The following is an 18,374-nucleotide window of genomic DNA, read 5'->3' as shown; positions in this document are numbered from 1 at the left end:
TAGCTCCTCAAACTTCAGGGGGTGCCCCACAACACACACGCAAAAAAAGCAAGCATCTTTTCAGGAACTGGTATTTATTATCAAAGTCATATTCGATGTCAACAAGATGCCACAACTACAAAAAAAATTGCGCACATTGCAATCTCAATGCAAACAGTCAAATGGAACCCCGGTCATTAAAAAAGTAATTCAAATTACCCCAAAAAGCAACTGAATTTTTTAAACATCTTTATACATCCAGCCAACAAATTAAAATGGTTAACAAGAAAAAATACAAATTCAGAGGTCTGGTATCGATGTTTAAAAAAGGCAACTGCTTAAGCATTTCTATCGATTCGAACATCAATCTCTCGGCCACTCAGCTTCATCCCATTCATCATCCGGCAGGCTCTCTCAGCCACCTCTGGCGACTCAAACTTAACCACACCGCACCCCTTGGACTTCCCGTTCTCCATCTTGATGTCGGCATACAGCACGTGGCCTGGGCACAGGGAGGGAAGAAGAGACCACAACTCATCAGGCAAACCCAGAGCTCAGCCTCAGTCTGGGCTCCACTCAGTCCAGATCACCTGTTGGATTTCGGTGGACAGAGTCAAAAGGGAGAGCGGCCCTGGCACACAAATGCTCAGAACACAATAGCTGGAATCCAGCGACTATGGCCCTTGGCCATGTTGCCATTCTTCTGCCAACGGAACCACCATCTGACCCATGATAAGCCTTCATGGCAGCTTCAAATGCATACCCATACACTTGAGAAAGTTATAAAGGTGGCTGGGCTGTGTGAAGCCAACCTTATAGGTGCTTCATCTTCAAGACCCCATCATCAGAGTATTTACAAGGCCATCATGAAATAATGGGACATTCTGTATTGTCCACACATAGACTGCAACCTAATTTGAAAGTGGGGTTCACATATTCATTCAAGCACTGATTAAGAATCCAGGTATGTGTCAAGCACCATGAAACAAGTCTGTAAGGGGAAGAGTTAAGGACATGACCATGTAGCCCTATGTTAGATGGCCCTCGTTTCTAGAGCCATTAACTCAGCCCAAGGGAAGGTCAACATCTAGAGGGATTCTGGGGACAGTTCCAAAATACTTAAGCTCACCAGAAGGTAAGCTCCCACTACAACAGCTTAAAATAAAGCACTTTTGGAGAATGGCACTTGCAACTCCGGGGTCAGAGACAGGAGAGAGATGAAAAAGGATGGACTAAGTTACAAAGGGACTAGTGAGCTTCTCGTTAGCAGATGGGCACCTCCAGGCATCTGAGGCAGGAGAGCAGCCTGATCCAACATGACTTTTCAGAATACCTGCTACAAACTAAAGAATGGAGAGAGGGCAAGAAGGCACGTATGGCTCAACAGCTGCCCTAAGAGAAGAACCAGGAGAAGCAGCAAAGTGGTGCAATCTGAGCTATCAGTGAAACAGGAAATGAAAAAACACTGAGGAGGCCTTGACCCAGCAAGCCACCTGGACTTGTGGCTTAGGCCTGGGGCTCCCACTTCACATGGTTTAAAGAACAGAGGTGGTGGGAGTGAGGAGCAGGGATTCACCCGGGGACAACTTCACTTCCTTTCGGCCACAAAGTGAGCCTTTCAGAATGGTGGCCTGGTGTGGCCAGAAAACCAAAACCAGAGCCCCTCACCTCATTCACAGACAAGCTCACCCCTGGGAACTTCTGGGTGAATGCTCTTTGAGGCATGAACCAACAGTACAGTGGTAGAAAGCAACCTCCTCTCAGATGTTTTTATTTTACTCAGCTTTGTCACGGAGAAACCATGTGACCTTGGGAACATGACTTTGCCTGACTCATCTGCAAAATGGGAACATCGCCTCCTTTCAAAAACCATAAAAGGAGAAAGATAAGGTTGAAATGAGAACACACATAGGAAGTGTCTGACACATAAGAGGAAACTCAACAACCGGCTTGAATATTTGCACAGGCAGAAAAATGGCAAGTCCCACTGGTCCTTGAGTCACGGCAAGTGGCTGTGAAGACCAGGATGGGAGCTTCGCTGCACCCCTCAAATGCATCACTAACAAGCTAAGACTTCTGAAGCCACAACACATGGAAGCACCTAGAAAGCCTTTCTCAAACACTTACCACATTCGTTGAATTTGTCTTTTAGCATCTTCCATGTAAAATCAAATGGGAGCTAAAGGGAAAAGGAAAAACTGATGAGTGATACAACCAAATCCTAATATCCTAATGCATAAACACCAGGGTCTCTCAGGGAAACTTTCAGGAAACAGGTGATCAGCAGAGAACAAAATACGCCTGTCTGGAATGAGGCTCGAAACCAGCACACCAAGCGTACTCCCTTGTGGTATTATCTCTCTTCAAGAGGACAGTCGCCTATGGTTAGAGGCCCCAAAACCACTCCAACAGTAGCTGAAGGTGGTTAACTTGGTATAAAGATGATGCAGATACAGCCCTTTGTCACTCTGTCATGCCCAGGTGTAGTGGCTCTTCATGCCAAGGGAGTCCAGAAGCTCGGATTGTTCCTGAGCTCACTCACTGTTGGTTCCACCTAGCAGTCCGGTAACACATGGGCTCCTGATGCACAATTCATACACTCTCACGGTCCTTCCTTATCCTACTAGCACCAAATTTGGGGGACAGTAGCAAAGTGGCCTTTTGTATTGCTACCCTTCCTGCTGAAGGCACCGACTCTGACTTCAACCTGTCCCCTCACCCTTCCTCCCTTTGTGCCTACCACCACCATCAAGTTGCTGAAGAGCCACTTACATTTCTCACAAATATCTGGCAGGCCTTCCTGGCCACCCCAGGAGCATGGCCTCCAGCTCCGCCAAAGGAACCTGCGAAGCTTCCTCCAAAGTTGCCACGCTCCATCTCGATGGCGCGGTCAAAGCTGGCACCGCCACCGCCACCCATGGCCAGGCCCATACGCTCAATGCCAGCGCCTAGGGCTGGACCCATGGCAGGACCCATGCGCTCCAGGCTGTTGGCGCCCATGCGCTCCAGGCCCATGCGCTCGAGACTGTTGGCGCCCATTCGCTCCAGGCCCATTCGCTCCAGGTTGTTGGCGCCCATGCGCTCCAGGCCGGTGGCCATGCGATCCATCACAGGGCCCATGCGCTCCAGGCCAGCCCCCATGCCTGCGGGCACCATGCGCTCCATGCTCAGGCCCATGCGCTCGATGGCAGGGCCCATACGCTCTACACCAGAGCCCATGCGCTCAATGGTCTGGCCCACGCGGTCGATGGGCGCGGCCATGCGCTCAAGGCCAAAGCCCATGCCGGCACCCATGCGCTCCACGCCAGAGCCGATGCGCTCCATGGTCTGGCCCATGCGCTCGATGCTGGAGGCCATGTGGTCGAGGCCCAGTGGGCCCATGCGCTCGATGCCAGAGCCCATGCGCTCAACTGAGCCCATGCGGTCCATGACCAGGCCCATGCGCTCAATCTCGGAGCCCACACGATCCATGCCATGGCCCAGGCCTGCGCCCATGCGCTCCATGCCGGCACCCCCAATGCGGTCAATGCCAGGGCCCATCCTTTCGATCCCAGGGACACTGCCTCCACCTCCACCTGGAACAGGGACACAAAACAGAGGCAGGTATCAGGGACTTGCACACTTGTGTGCACACCATGCCAGGAGGGTGACCTGGGTGCAGAGGCTTACACTTCACAAGCTCAACCACAGTTCAGGAATTAAGTCCCACAACAATTTACCATTAGACATCCCTCAAATGTCAAGGCTTAACTGTTGTTAAGGCAGGGTAGTGAGGACATTGTTCTTCCTATTTCTATGCCACAGCTTACATTTCCATAGTAAAATTTTAAAAAGGGAGAAATTCTACCCTGGAGGACTTGTGTCAACAACGTTCTCCACCATTACTTCGGAAGCCCTAGTACTTCTAACTAGCTTTGTAAGCCATGGTTGTCAATTCCCAAGAACTGTGAGGTCTCCCCACCAAATGACACTGAGAAATGCTCTCAATCAAAGCTCAGAAACCCCACCCTGAGTTGGTCAGTCTGTAAAATGGATTACATGGATTGTATGTGACAATTCAAATCACTCACAACCTTTACCCTCTCCCAGCTTGTCCCTCTCAGATGCCCTGCTGATGGCCAGTCTGGCTGCATTTCCTTAGCACCTCCAGGCATAAAGAAGCTAGTATACAGCCATGTAAATAAGAGTAGATAAAACAAACACCAATATAGACCCTCTATGTCTAGATAGACAGGCACTTCCAGGGAGCCTTACTCTGTGAAGAAAACCACCAAATAACTTGTGTATAACTCTGCTGGCTTTAGAGGAAAAGAAGTCAATGGCATTGCAGAGTAGATTCTAGAAGAGGTCTAAGATCAGTTCTCGATGCCATGGTTTAGCTGGACACATGCTTTCGTGTCAGCAATGCAGTGACCCTGTTTTGCTGGTAACTCTGTAGAAGGTGGGGCTGGCTCCACCTCCAAGGCCACTGCCCACCACTTTTCCACATTCAGAGCCTCTAAAGGTCCCTTCTCACTGAAGCTTCGCCATCACCACTGCCACCTGCCTCTAAAAAAGGTCAGCTGAGTCGACAGCCAGCCCATTAGTGACCCAAGCAGCCCAGTCCAAGATGTAATTCAAGAAAAGGAAACTCAGAAGTTTCTGTGAGTCTCTGGCTGACATCACATGTCATTGCACTTCTCCATTTCCTCAGCTGAATAACAGCACACCAAGTGGCAAAATACAAAAAATTTAAGATTAGTCTCTTTTGGGACACCTGGGTGGCTCAGCGGTTGAGTGTCTGTCTGCCTTTGGATCAGAGTGTGATCCCGGGTTCAGGGATCGAGTCCACATCAGGCTCCCTGTGAGGAACCTGCTTTTCTCTCTACCTATGTCTCTGCCTCTCTCTCAGGAATAAATAAATAAATCTTTTATAAAGGGGGGGGGGGGGGGGATATTAGTCTTTCAGAGCAAAAATTTCTCAAAGTATTTAAAAAAGCAAGATACTAGAAAGGGCAGTAGCATGCTCAAGAATATCATTAATCAGGCTGACCCCCTGGATGCCAAAAGCAACAGAGAACAAGGGGAAAATGGTGCCCACATGGAGTTCTAGTATCAGCACACCACAGAAATAACCAGCAAGTGGAGTTACCAAGGAAATGCCAAGACACTCAGAGCCATGGGGAAGTGGGGCATTCAAGCTGGAAAAGTTCATTTAGTTTTAAATACCCATTTTTTTAAAAAAGTGTATTAATGAAAAGATATTCCCAAAATGTTTACAACACTCATCACTGGGTAGTGAAATTGCAGATATTTACTTACTTTATAATTTTCTGAATATTTATGAGTACATGTGTATAGCTTAGAAAGCACTTGTTAGATTTGGAGGTAGTATACCTTTTAATCAGGTATTTACTTTTATGAATTTACAATTTTACAGTATTTAAAACAAAGGCCCCAAATTACATGTAATTATAATAACAACAATGGCTAATGCTTACATATAGCACTTATACAAATACTTTTTTCTATGCATTAACTCATTTACAACAACCCTATGAAGTAGGTACCATTATAACCCCATATTACAATATGGAAAACAGAGAGGTTCAGTAACTTGCCAAATGTCACACGCTAGGAAGAGACAGAGCTGGTTCCCACCCAGGCAGTCTATTTTAGAGCCCATGCTTTTCACCACTACACTCTTACTATCCCCAGTAATAACAACCTATTCTAAAAATCAAAACATCAAAACTAAGCGTTTCCTACCTCCTCCCTGCTTTGCAATGATCTCTCCTCTCTTCAGTGCATTACTTAGGATTTCTAAGGAAATCAGGAAGAAAAAAAAATTAGCCAAATTTCTCTACGATAACAGAAATTTGTTTAATACAGATTCCAGAATAAGAATATTACTAATTTAAAAATAAAACAAGGAAAGGGGGGAGGGATTAAGAAATACACATATAGACAGGATCATTTTACTGGAAAACCGTAAGAGTCTTTGATGATGGGTCATGATTCTAGGTTCCCATGTAGCTCCAGAGTCTGAGGCCCAGTTGGCAAGACCATCTGGGAATGCGCCCAGCAGAGCTAAGAGCCAGTGTGCACCAATGAATTGAACTGCAAACATCAGAGCAAGAATGGGGGTGGGGGGTAGCATAGTTTTCTAAAGCTGATCCAGACCCTCAGTACTCAAACTGAAGCCAGCACACACCCACCAGATTAGATCAACAACTCATGGTTATCTCTTAGCAAACTCAAGCTATGGCTACACTGTCAAAGTCCTGAAAACCAGCAACAATTGCATGCAGTGCTGAAGTATGACCTTACGAACAAGTCATGCACGGAAAGACTCCAGCAGGTGGAGCCCACCAGCCCCACCTGGAAGGAGCTGGGTGTGACAGTGACAGACAAAGCTTTAGGAAAATAAAAACCCTACCACACTCAACACTTTGTCTCAAATAGAAAACACTGTTGCTTATTTGCCAACAATTAATCCAAACCTCTTTCAAGTTTGTTTAAAGCTATATGGTTAGCGTTAGCTTTTAAGTTTCTTCTCAGCCTTCCACTGTGTAAAGACATTTGTACCCACTCCCCTCTACAGTCCCAAAGTGTGCTCAGCAATATGGACAAACAGCCACAGACTACATCTCATTTCATGACTAAGACCACAGAGATTAATCCCACCCCCACAGCTGTTTCTGGCACTACAACTACCTGTGCTAAAGAACAGATGTGGGAAAGCATACCTAGAAACAACAGCCCTCCTCCAGCCTGCAAGCAGTACAGGGCTTGCTTATCCTCCCATGACACCTGAGATCCTGCTCAGCATACCCAAGCCCAGCTTCACTTTCCTAAATCAGCACTTAGATCAAAATATTCCTCACAAAAGCTTCACGATCGGCGCACCACTGATTTGAAAAGAAAAGAAAAATCCTTTCTTGGGTATTCACAGACCTCTCTGCTCTGACTCTGAACTTGAATCTGTTCTTCCTGCCCCAGGTAGACCCTCATGTCCAGGCCTCTGCACCTGATGCTGTTTGGCCCTCTCTATCTGCCAGTATATTCTCTAAATTATGCTGAACCCTCTTGGACACCCAGCCCCATCCAGCTTAAACTGTACCTCCTGCCCAGTCTTCTTGCATTCCTGCTTGGATCCAGTGCTCTCTGAGCAGAACACTTCTGTCAGCCATGTAGAGCACTGCTTTTTCCGAATCTTAACAGAGAGAAAATAGATCACCTTTGTGTATTGCTCACATGGCTCCCAAAGGCCTGGGAACCAACATTTCCACCAGCACTCTCACTAGGCCTCTGGTGTTGCCCTGTGCCACTGAGCATCATCTATCTCCTCAGCTGCACCACCTCCTTCAAGATCAAGGACCACATTATCTACATCCCTGTACCACCAAGCACAGTGGTTGCCAGAAACAAGGGCAAAGATCTACTGCCTTGATAGTAGAGAAGGGACACTGAATGGGGAGACACTAGAGCAAGAGGAACCAAAACGATTCAACTTTCAAGTGGAAAACAGAGAGAGAAATCAAGAACTGAATAAACAAATAAACAGATGTGTGACCCATCTAGGCCACACATACACACACACACACACACACACACACACACACACACACACACAGACCATCCAGGCCAACTGGTCTGAAACACCACCTTGAACTTAGACACCTTTTTACTAAATTGTGTCTATCACAAGTAGCAGCAGGGAATTCCAGAACAAAGCCCTGTTCTCTTGCCCATGTCACTTTGGGAGGTCACAGGAAAAGAAATACGATAGTCTCAATCAGAGGAAGTGGCAAAGTAGCAGGAGATAGCAGGCCCTACAGATGATATTTCAGGTTGGGACTAGAGGAGTTACCACCTGTTGCCATGAGAAATACTGACCTCACCAGATCTACCTCTTGTGCCACTCCACAAACCAGGACAAGGCCTCCAGCCTCATCACAGAGGTTGAGAGGCACCACAGACCAGTGAAAGATTAAAGGCCTAAGGCAGGAAGAAATCCCTATGGAAGCAAAGCATATGGCCATCTTGTTCTTCTCACCCTCAGTATCCACAAATTGCTATTCGCAACCAAATGACAAGTTTTTAAATATTTTTAAAAATATCCTGCCATTCCAGGACACAAAAACAAAGTCAGTCATAAACAAGAAACTTTTAGCTGATCCAGTCACATACAAATTTATGAACTCATCCCTAGAATTCTAAAGCTTTGGAATACTCTAGAATAAAGCTAGTCAGTCATATCTAACAAGTAAAAGGAAAAAAATGTAAATCTTCACTACCAGCATAGTAAGACACAAAAAGGTCCTTCCAGGTACCTAACTGCCAGTAGGGAAAAAGAAAAACAAGTCTCCAGTTCCTGATTTTCATGGAGGACACAACATGAAGATGGGAATCCTACAGATAGTCTACAGAAGCATCTGTCTCACTGACAAGCCAGATGATGAATCTTTCCAGGACGTTTGTAAATTCTAAGAATATATCTAATACAAACTACACAAGAGGGCTTAAAACCTTCCCAACTTAATGGGTCCCCCAAAGTCAGAGGCTGAGCACTCTGAGGCGGTCTCATGGAAGCTTCACATCTGTACAGAATGAGAAGCAGGTAAGGATGGGGCAGAGTATGGATCCACACTCCAAATCGCCTTTGAGAGAAACTGAAGAGCCCAAAACTGGACAACCTTTTTGCACCATACTAATGAAGAATTAAGCTGGCAGATTCTCAGAAACGTCTAAATTCAAAAAGGGGGGAAAGAGACATTCCTTGAGAAGAAACCACTTTGCAATCTAACCGAAATTGAAAAGAGATCCTCTGCACTTAGGCCCAATCCTCCAGGCCTTCCAGCATCAGAAAATCCCACCCGCCCCCCCCCCCCCCCCCAGTTTCCTGAGGCCTCTTCTAAAGGCACCAGCAAACACACCATGCCATCTGTTAGACTATCACAGTGCCCTGGACAAGGGGACTCACACCCCATTCAGCAGGGCCTCAGAAACCTCCACCACTCCAGAGAGCCGGTGCTATGTAAATGCAGCAGTTTGAATTCCCACAGCAAACACCTTATACCAAGGCAACCAAAGAAGCCACCTGAAAAAAACTAAAGAAAAATGGTGCCATTGATACCAATAAAAAATTCAAGGTCCAGAGTTTTTACCTAGGTCTATTTTTTAAAGACTTTGGAAAAACAGCTGACTTTGCCTAAGAGAGAACCCCTGACCTGAGGGTGAGCCCCACCCACAAGGGGCTTTCTTACCCATTCCTCTGCCAAGGGGCTCGCCAAAGCTTCGAGACATTCCCATCTTGTTTCTGGCAAAGTCTCTCTCAAATCCTCCACCCATGCCACGCTCCATCTCTGTGGAGAAAAATATTACCCTAGGCCTTTCCAGGAATACCACTGTGTTTTAGACATGATAAATAACTACAGGCACGCAACAGCCACCACCAAATCAGCATGTTCACTCTTTCTACAAGGAACCATCATTCGTCCTTTATTCCTTAAAAAAGTCACTTCGAGTCAATCCCTAAAAACTATCTACCTTTAGTCCATTAAGGACTGACCAACGTCCACTATAAGCCTCACTTGTATGGTATACCAGTACCTACTCCTACAGCAAATGGCATGGGCACATGCTGAGTCAAGGGCAGGCTGCAGCAGCAGCTACCACCTCCCCGCCCCGCCTGGGGCTTTCCATGCGCTTGAGTTCATAGAATCCTCCCAACAGCCTGCATACCTGTATTCTCCCTCCAAGATCACTGCCCCCATACAAAGAAAGGGAGGCTCAAAGGACTTAGTAACTTGACCAAGGTCACATGCCTGGCAAGGGGTGAGGCAAAGGTTAGAACCTAAACCCAATGCAAGAATCCATACTCTACTAACACAAGCATATCCGCACAGAATATAGAAACATGCCTGCATATAATAGGTCTTCCCTACTAACAGAAGTAGTTTCCTCTACACAAGGATGTTGTTAACTTTGTTAATTTTTCCTATGGTGACAGCAGGACTTAAATTTTATAACGTCTTTTAAAAGCTAAGGTCTGGGGGGGGCGGGAAAAAAAAATAAAAATAAAAATAAAAATAAAAGCTAAGGTCTTAGTTTCTATGGGGAAAGCTTTTGATGATCTCATCACCGGCTACTTCTTTCCTCTAAAGCAAGACTTAAGATGTGTAGCACACTGTGTCTCCCTCCTGAACTGAGAGGGCCTTGAAAAATCTAATGTTGCTCCTTAGAAATCAAGGTAAACAGGTGCTATATAATGATCACCTTTACTTGTTCAACTACCAAAAATGGTTATCTACAGATCAAGTCCCTATACTTTCAAAGAAGTGAACAAGTCTACCAAATGCAGGCAAGAATTATGAGTTAATTAGAAAATGCCAGAAAATGCCAGAAGGGTGCTTGGGTGGCTCAGTCTGTTAAGCATCTGCCTTCAGCTCAGGTCACAATCTCGGGGTGCTGGGATCGAGCCCAGCAGCAGGGTCCCCTGTTCAACAGGGAGTCTGCTTCTCCCTCTCCCCCCCCACCTCGTGCTCACTCTAATAAATAAAAATGAATGAATGAAGAAAGAGAGAGAGAGAAAGAAGAAAAAGAAGAAAGAGAGAAAGAAGAAAGAAAGAAAGAAAGAAAGAAAGAAAGAAAGAAAGAAAGAAAGAAAGAAAGAAGAAAGAAGAAAAAGAAAGAAACGAAAAGATTTTAGCAATTGATGAACTTGCTTTTCAGTTTGAACTGACCCAACTGAATCTCAGGTTGGCAGTGTGCCATCTGCTGAAAATGCTGAAAACTTGCACAAGCCTGCATGGGGTAGGCAGAAGAAAAATCTAAAATCTCAAGAGTGGTACTATAATGGACAATGCTCTGCTGTGCTCCTTTAATCCCTATCTTAGGGGCATAAAAGGCAGCAGCACTTTGACCACTTGAGATAAGGAAGTCCTATATATAGGCAGCAAAGGCCTCAGAACTCATCTTCCCAAATAAAAACAAAACAAAAAACAAACGAAACTCATTTTCCCAACTGTCAACAGGCTCTATAGTTCAGGAAGCCCTCTGTGAATTCCAATGTACTACCCAAGAATTCCAACGTACTATGAGAAAGAGAGAGAGAGAGAGAGAGAGAGAGAGAGAGAGAGAGAGAGAAAATATTTCCTTGTCAAATATTATACCACATCATTCTTTGGTATTTGATGAGTTTTTCATTTATAATTTTTAATATCCATTCTATAGGACTTGACCTCTACTGCTGACTGACCCTGAGATTCTGATTTCTAATCAGTCTGGTGTCAGCACCTCCAACCATAGTAGATGCATTATGGTCACCAATTAAACACTAAATTAAATCAAAACATCTTTATCAACTTTCCCCCTGATAAAGTTGATTGCACTCAGAACACAGCTCAAGTGGAAGAAGTCCCTATTCTCTACTACAGAGGATGATGAGGAAAGACTTGGGAGTACCTATATCTGAGAACATCTAAGAATACTGCATCAGAACACACCTCCCACTGTAGCTCCCCACGAGAATCAGCACTTTGAACCTTTAGTCAACAGGCCCATAACTGTGACTGCTGCATTCCACCTGCCAGATTATCGAGGACTTTGCCCATACTACTCAGCACAGCCCCACCCCCTCTTCATCCATTTCTAAATCACATCACTCCACTCCTCAGCAACTCCAACTCCTAATGACTCATCAATTTTGAGCAAACACTCTACCAAGCCAGATTCCTCCAACTCTTTTTATTAGAATTCCTATACACATCACGAGCTACAGGCCAGCCAGAAAGCACACTGGAAATGCAGACCTTTGTCCCTTCATTCCTGACTAATGGTGAGGACTTCCCTACAGCTCTTTATCATCTAAAACAAGGCAACCCTCCCCCATTAAGAAGGGCAGTTTATTCATCAGAATTTTCCTTCTTTCCAGTTGACAATTAAGGTCTATCCTAGTAGGATTCTCACTTGCTCTACTCTCTCTTCACACTAAAGGATACTGCAGGTTAGCAAAGAAACATTTAAATGCAAATCTTTAATGACTTTCCATCCCAGAGAAGCTTAGGTGTATAAGGAAAGCTATATCCCCACAGATGAGGTGTCAAGGAGTCAACCAACCCCAGAGGATTTCAGAAAGACTGAAGGGTTCCCAAAGCCCTAATCAGGAGGGGCTGAAGCCCATGCTGGAGGCAGTTCTAAAAGGCAGAATTACAGTGTAATTAAAAGCCAGGCTCTGGAGCCAGATAGCCAGGATCCATATCCCAGTATTACTAGCCATGTGACCTTAGGCAAGTCACTCTCTGGGCCTCAGTTTCTGATGAAATGATAAAAGTACCTACAAATCACGTGGTTCTTGCAAGGACTAAATGAACACACTATTATATTTCTAGTAAGAGGTTGAGAAGGCTATAAGATCTGTATGATAGCACACCAAAACTCCCACTATATAAATGCTAAATTAAATCAATGAATGCTAAATTAAATCAATGTCTCTGCTCACAACTCAAGAGTTTTATGAGAGCAGATGATCAAGAACTGATGCAGTCCAGCACTCCAGGGGATATATGAATTTGATCAAAAACTCCAAAGAAACTAATAAAACTAATCCCTTACACTTAAAGACAATTTTAAAGTGAGAAAGATACCTTTAAAGTGAGCAAAATACAACCACACTTATCTACAGGATGCTTGCTAGTGCTAGAGACAATGAAAAAGTTTTATTATTTTATTGGGTAATTATGGGGGAATTCAGAACACGGGACATACATTTAGTGACTAACGGGATTAACACTTACCTAGTAGGAAGTCTAGCTGCTGAAATACAAATGTGATTTTAATAACATCTAAGGCAATTCAAAGACATCTAATTAAATAGAAAAATGGAAGGGGCAAATCATTCATTAAAAAAGGGTTTGTTGCCTCAAGGTCACCCAAGAGTCAACAGCCAGTAGGGGGCAGGTTTAAGCAGAAAGAAAACACAAGTCTCACCATTTATTCTGCCCATGTTCATCCCAGATCCAAATCGACCCATGTTTTCCATACCGCCACCAAAAGGTCCCTCCATGCCTGCAAGAGATATTCACATTTGAGTACCATTTCAATGAGACTGTTTACACTCATCGGAAAAAGAAAGATATTTTCAGGAGTTTCATCTTGGGCATTTTCTGCCAGGAACTTCCTTACCAAGTATAAGGACTTTAGGAATAAAAATGCTACTGCCCTTGCTAAAATCACCTTCTTCAAAAAGCTAATCTGATCCAACCCCCTCAACAGACAAGCAAAGAGAGGCCCAGAGAGATGGAGTGATTTGCCCAAGGTCACAGAGCTAGTTAGTGAGAAAGCCAGAACCAAAAGCCAAGATACCCACTGGATAGACTGACAGGTAAAATTAATTTCTAGACTCCAACTTTTTGGAAATCAAACAAGAATTCATGCAAGGCTTAAGGGAAAAGAAAGAGGAAGAGTGAGAGAAAACCACACCTAAAAGTGATTATATTTGTACTTCATTTTAAATCTCTTACCTCCCATTTTATTTATTCCAAATCCTATGCCTTCCATTCCCATTCCTTAAAAAGAAAAAGTCAATGCAAACTAAAATTATGTCAAAGCAGTAACGTTTGAACTTAAAAAGCACAAGAAATTCCAAATCAGCAAATGAACAAAAAATATTCCTGATTACGAACATATTTTAATTGTAAAAGAAGAGGAGGATGGAGAGGGCTCTCCCATATCACCTTTCAAACTATCGCATCCCAAGAAACTATGTCTTTAACAAAATAATCACCATGTGACTCAAAATTCTGTAGGGCCCACATACAGTTTTAACAAAAAATCAAGTCAGGGCATTTAAACATGATATATAATTACTGGATACAAACTGAGGAATACTCTTTTTTTAGAAGTTCATTTTAGAGAATGTAAGTCTTAAAATCTCCTTTGAAGATAAAATTCTCTAAAAAAAGCAGTTCTTATAAACACTTGAGGCTTCCCTCCCCGCCACCCCAAACTTTCTTCTTTGGTGTTTGTGGGGGGGGCGGGGGTTAAACTGATAGGGCCATATTCCAAGAAGGCCCAGGGCATAGAGGTCAGCCCAGGGACAGGCAGAACTAACGGTAGCAGGGTGAAGGAACATCCATCCTGCAATTCAAAGGATTTTAAGAGAGCTCTAACTCTGTAGTCATAAAAATGAAATAGTTCCTAATAGTATATAAATGTCTCCTGCACAGAATGAAAATGCTAAACAGCAAAGTTTAAAGCATATTCTCCACAAAGCTCTCATTCATTAGCTACTTCTTATCTTTTTGAACAAAGACAACACTGAACACCAGGTCTTTGTGGCCTGTGACAGCTACGTTGTCATGCAATGAGGGCCTCTGTGCCTTTTTATATCCATCAATGCCCTTACCCTAGTCTAGGAGCCGTTAACCAGGCAATGGCCCAAAGGGTGTCTGGGTAACAGACTGTGGCAGTGCTATGGTCTGATGGTCAGGAGACCTACAGTCTCTGTCACTAACTGATAGTGTGACCTTGAGCAAGACCAACTCTCTGGCCTGCCTCCTTTTATCAAATAGCTTAACTAAGCTCGGAAGGTCATCCAAGGATAAAATGCAAACGTATGGTAACTTTATAAAAAAGGATTCAAGTCAGTAAAAATACAAAATATTGCTTTTATCAAAATGAATCAAATGAATGAGGGAATTCTGCCCCAAATAAATCTTTATTCCATTTTAAGTACTTAATGTCTAATTATTCTAATAGTTCACTTGAGTCACTAACTTCCCCAGAAATCTCCAAAGTACACTGTAGTTCTCACCTGCGGGTCCTATGTTTCCCATGCCAATGCCTTTATTCAGGTGATTGGCATCAATAGGCTGTCCTCCTGGGCCTAACCCCATGCCAATACCACCAAGTCCATCTGAAAAGAAAAGAGAAAGTTGGAACTGTAGATTAGACTTAGAAAAGCATATCCTTCCAAGGCAAAAAGTCTTTGTTTACTGTGTTGTAAATGTCACACTGCATTCCCATCCATCCACTTCTATGAGCAAACCTAGGGTCTAATTCGAAATTCAACACTGGTACATTTGGGAGCTATCCCTTTCAAGACGTAACTTGTCTCTCTCTCTCTTTTTTAAAGATTTTATTTATTTATTTATTTGACAGAGAAGGGGGCAAGCACAAGCCAGGGGAGAGCAGGTTCCCTGAGGAGCAGGGAATAGGATGCAAGGCTCAGAGCTCATCCCAGGACCATGACCTAACTTGAGGTGAAGGCAGAGCTTAATTAACTGAGCCACTGAGCCACCCAGGCACCCATCAAGGCATAACTTTTCATATGCAATTAGATTTGAGTTTGTGATATATATAAAACAAAGACAAGTTAAAAAAAAAAAAAAAAACAGGCCTCTTGAAAATTACAGAAAAGAATTACGAACTCACATGTAAAAATCATGGACATTTATTTACTTCCTGTATCTCGAACTGAGAAACACCTGATTATAAAAGACAATTAATAACATCAGGTGGCCAGCAGCACAAATATACCTAATCTCCACCTCCCAACCTGGTACCCCAAAAGACTTTTCCCAAGAAAAAGCAATGCTATAAACCAGCCAATTAACACTGGGCATACACTGTTCTCTGACTCCACTGTGGGCTGTTTTCAAAAACAGTGAAGCTCATGTCTCTTCTGCCCAGAAAGCTTCCTAATCTGTGGAGATCAATATACACAGTTCACTCTCAACTCCATGCTCCACAAGGCAGGGATATAAGAATACAGACTTGGTCTCAAAATAGCCAACAAGACCTGATAGTGTAAGACATCTGTGATGCTCTGATGACCACGGTCTGAGGGTTAAACCAAGATCAGGTAAAATATTTTTAAATGGGAACCAAATACTTGTAAATGGGAACCAAAACAAAACAACAACAAACCCTGATACCAAGGGGGCCTGGGTGGCAAGGTCATGATCCCAGGATCCTAGGATTCTGCTCCCTGCTCAGCAGGGAACCTACTTCTTTCTTCCTCTGCTCCTCTCCCTTCCCCTGCTCTCTCTCACACACAGGCTTTCTCTCTCTCAAATACCTAAGTAAAAAATCTGGGCAGCCCCGGGTGGCTCAGTGGTTTAGCTCCACCTTTGGCCCAGGGCCTGATCCTGGAGACCCGGATCGATTCCCATGTCAGGCTCCCTGCATGGAGCCTGCTTCTCCCTCTGCCTGTGTCTCTGCCTCTCTTTTTGTGCATCTCTCATGAATAAATAAATAAAATCTTAAAAAAAAAAATCTTAAAAAAACATACACACAAAGAAACCCTGATACCAGTTCCCCGATATTTAATCTGTTTAATGGCCCTGTGTTTTTAAGTTGCATAGAAACAGCAGCAAGAGATCACCAAGGTTACTTACTCCCCAAGGCAGCCTCTGAAATGTGCTGGGAGACCAAAAGCCATGGATAATGGACTCCCTAGGGTCCAGTATGTGCCAGCCAAGGCTCCCAAATAGCCCTCATCCCACCTCCTCCAGGCACAAAAGTCAACAAGAGCCATCACCTTGATCCTGGGTTATCAATGCCAAGTGGTCACATTCATTAGGACAAAGAAATATGATCTTTCTCTAAAAAAATGTGAATTTTCAACAGATAAGCCACGTTCTACTCTTAAAGCCACTGACCTCCCCTCAAAGCCCGCCTCCATTATGCTTCCATAATGTTAAACCAAAAAGGCATTCATTTTAGTGTTCTAGTCTAGGCTCCCATTCAATTCAATCTAATGCTGGGCCTTAGGCTTGACCTCCTCCGCAACCCAGACATTCCCTGGCCCTCAGAACAGACCCACTCCACCTGCATCACCTGGCATAAGTTCTCCCAAACACAGTACAAGCAAGGCCCCCTTCTCCTGTCACCTAACTCCCAGGCTTCCGTGTGACTCCCTGGCCCTCCCACTGCTGCCTATGCTCAGGCTTGACTCAGTCCTGTGGGCTTGCCAGAAAACATGCCTAGAGCTTCACTCATACGCACCATTTCCATCTGTGAGGTGATCAGTCACCTAGCCTTCCCCGTCACAGGACAGACTCCCCCTATATAAAAATCTGGATGGGGCAGCCCGGGTGGCTCAGCGGTTTAGCACCGCCTTCGGCCTAGGGTGTGATCCTGGAGACCCAGGATCGAGTCCCATGTCAGGTTCCCTGCATGGAGCCTGCTTTCTCCCTCTGCCTGTGTCTGTGCCCCCCCCCCCCCTCTGTGTGTGTGTCTCTCATGAATAAATAAAATCTTTAGAAAATCTGGATGGCTGCACTTCACATTCCGTAAGATACACCCATTCAAAGTATATGGTTCAGTGAGCTTTAGTTTAGTTGGGGTTGCATACAACTATTACCACCATCTAATTCCAAAACACTGTCATCACACCAAAAACAACTCTCCACTTACCCCCTCTCTCCCCAGGCAACCACTAATCTACTTTCTGTTGATGGATTCACCTGTTTTGGACATTTTCTACATATGGAACCAAGAGTCATCCATGCTGTGGCAGCTATCAGCACTTGATTCCCTTTTGTTACTAACACCCCACTATATAAATTTACCACATTTATCCACTTATCAGTTGAAATCATGTTGCTAGGAACATCCACATATAAATTTCTCTGTGGACATAGTTTTTGGTCCTTTGGAGTACACCTAAGAGTGGCATTGTTGGGCCATACAATACTAGCCAATCTGTTCTGAACCCAAGCGCAACTTGGTTTTAATTCACTGTGCAGTTTCTGGTTCTTCCTCTCACAAGACACTTTCAAAACACCCAATTACATTCTCTAGGATGTAGTCTACCTCACCACAAAAGTAATCCTAACAACCTTTCCTAAGCTATGAATTTCTGTTCATTTTTTTTCTTAAGATTTTATTTATTCATGAGAGACACAGAGAGATTGAGAGAGAGAGAGAGAGAGAGAGAGAGAGAGAGGCAAAGACACAGGCAGAGGGAGAAGCAGGCTCCATGCAGGGAGCCCAATGTGGGACTCCAGGATCATGCCCTGAGCCAAAGGCAGATGCTCAACCGCTGAGCCACCCAGGGATCCCCCTCTGTTCATTTTTCACCCTGAAAAATAGATATTAAAAAAAAACAAAAACAAAAACCTTTTTGCAACTTTCCTTCAAGAACGATCAAGATAACTGCAGAACAGCACGGCACAAACTCAAGGGTAGTTTTCTGGTCAGCCTTAACCAAATTCAAAATCTAAGCCATATTGACACTACTTACGGGGAAGTTGCTGTGGACGCTCAGGAGGGAAAAAATCTCCTTTTGGTAAGGCCCTTTCATCCTGAAAAAGTAAGTAAATAAATCTTAGTATTTCTTGAAGCACAGCTTCCAAACAGCAAAAGATGGAAACAACTCCCAACAACAGAGGACTGGATAGGAAATT

General features: G+C 44.2%; 1 protein-coding gene across 26 annotated transcripts in view; it reads right to left on the bottom strand.

Moving 5' to 3' along the window:
• Positions 1-57: 57 nt before the first annotated feature.
• The window catches only part of HNRNPM (heterogeneous nuclear ribonucleoprotein M), a 41,264-nt gene continuing 22,947 nt past the window's right edge, over positions 58-18,374 (bottom strand). For 5 of the 26 annotated variants that reach the window (XM_072721588.1, XM_072721594.1, XM_072721592.1 and 2 more), the window contains 9 exons: positions 18,212-18,272; positions 14,777-14,878; positions 13,485-13,529; positions 12,952-13,029; positions 9,228-9,326; positions 5,728-5,781; positions 2,752-3,554; positions 2,107-2,158; positions 58-481 (listed from right to left, as the gene is read on the bottom strand). In XM_072721588.1, coding sequence (XP_072577689.1) covers positions 318-481; positions 2,107-2,158; positions 2,752-3,554; positions 5,728-5,781; positions 9,228-9,326; positions 12,952-13,029; positions 13,485-13,529; positions 14,777-14,878; positions 18,212-18,272 — 1,458 coding nt within the window. In that variant the 3' untranslated portion in view covers positions 58-317. Of the gene's footprint in view, positions 482-2,106; positions 2,159-2,751; positions 3,555-5,727; positions 5,782-7,081; positions 7,175-9,227; positions 9,327-12,951; positions 13,030-13,484; positions 13,530-14,776; positions 14,879-18,211; positions 18,273-18,374 lie in introns of all 26 variants that reach the window. The other 21 variants (XM_072721604.1, XM_025985734.2, XM_025985742.2 and 18 more) reach the window with 6 other exon arrangements.

Source organism: Vulpes vulpes, chromosome 9 (assembly GCF_048418805.1).
Source record: "Vulpes vulpes isolate BD-2025 chromosome 9, VulVul3, whole genome shotgun sequence".
NCBI classification, from domain to species: Eukaryota; Metazoa; Chordata; class Mammalia; order Carnivora; family Canidae; genus Vulpes; species Vulpes vulpes.
Note: the sequence above shows the minus strand (reverse complement) of the source record. Positions and strands in the feature narration are given on the sequence as shown.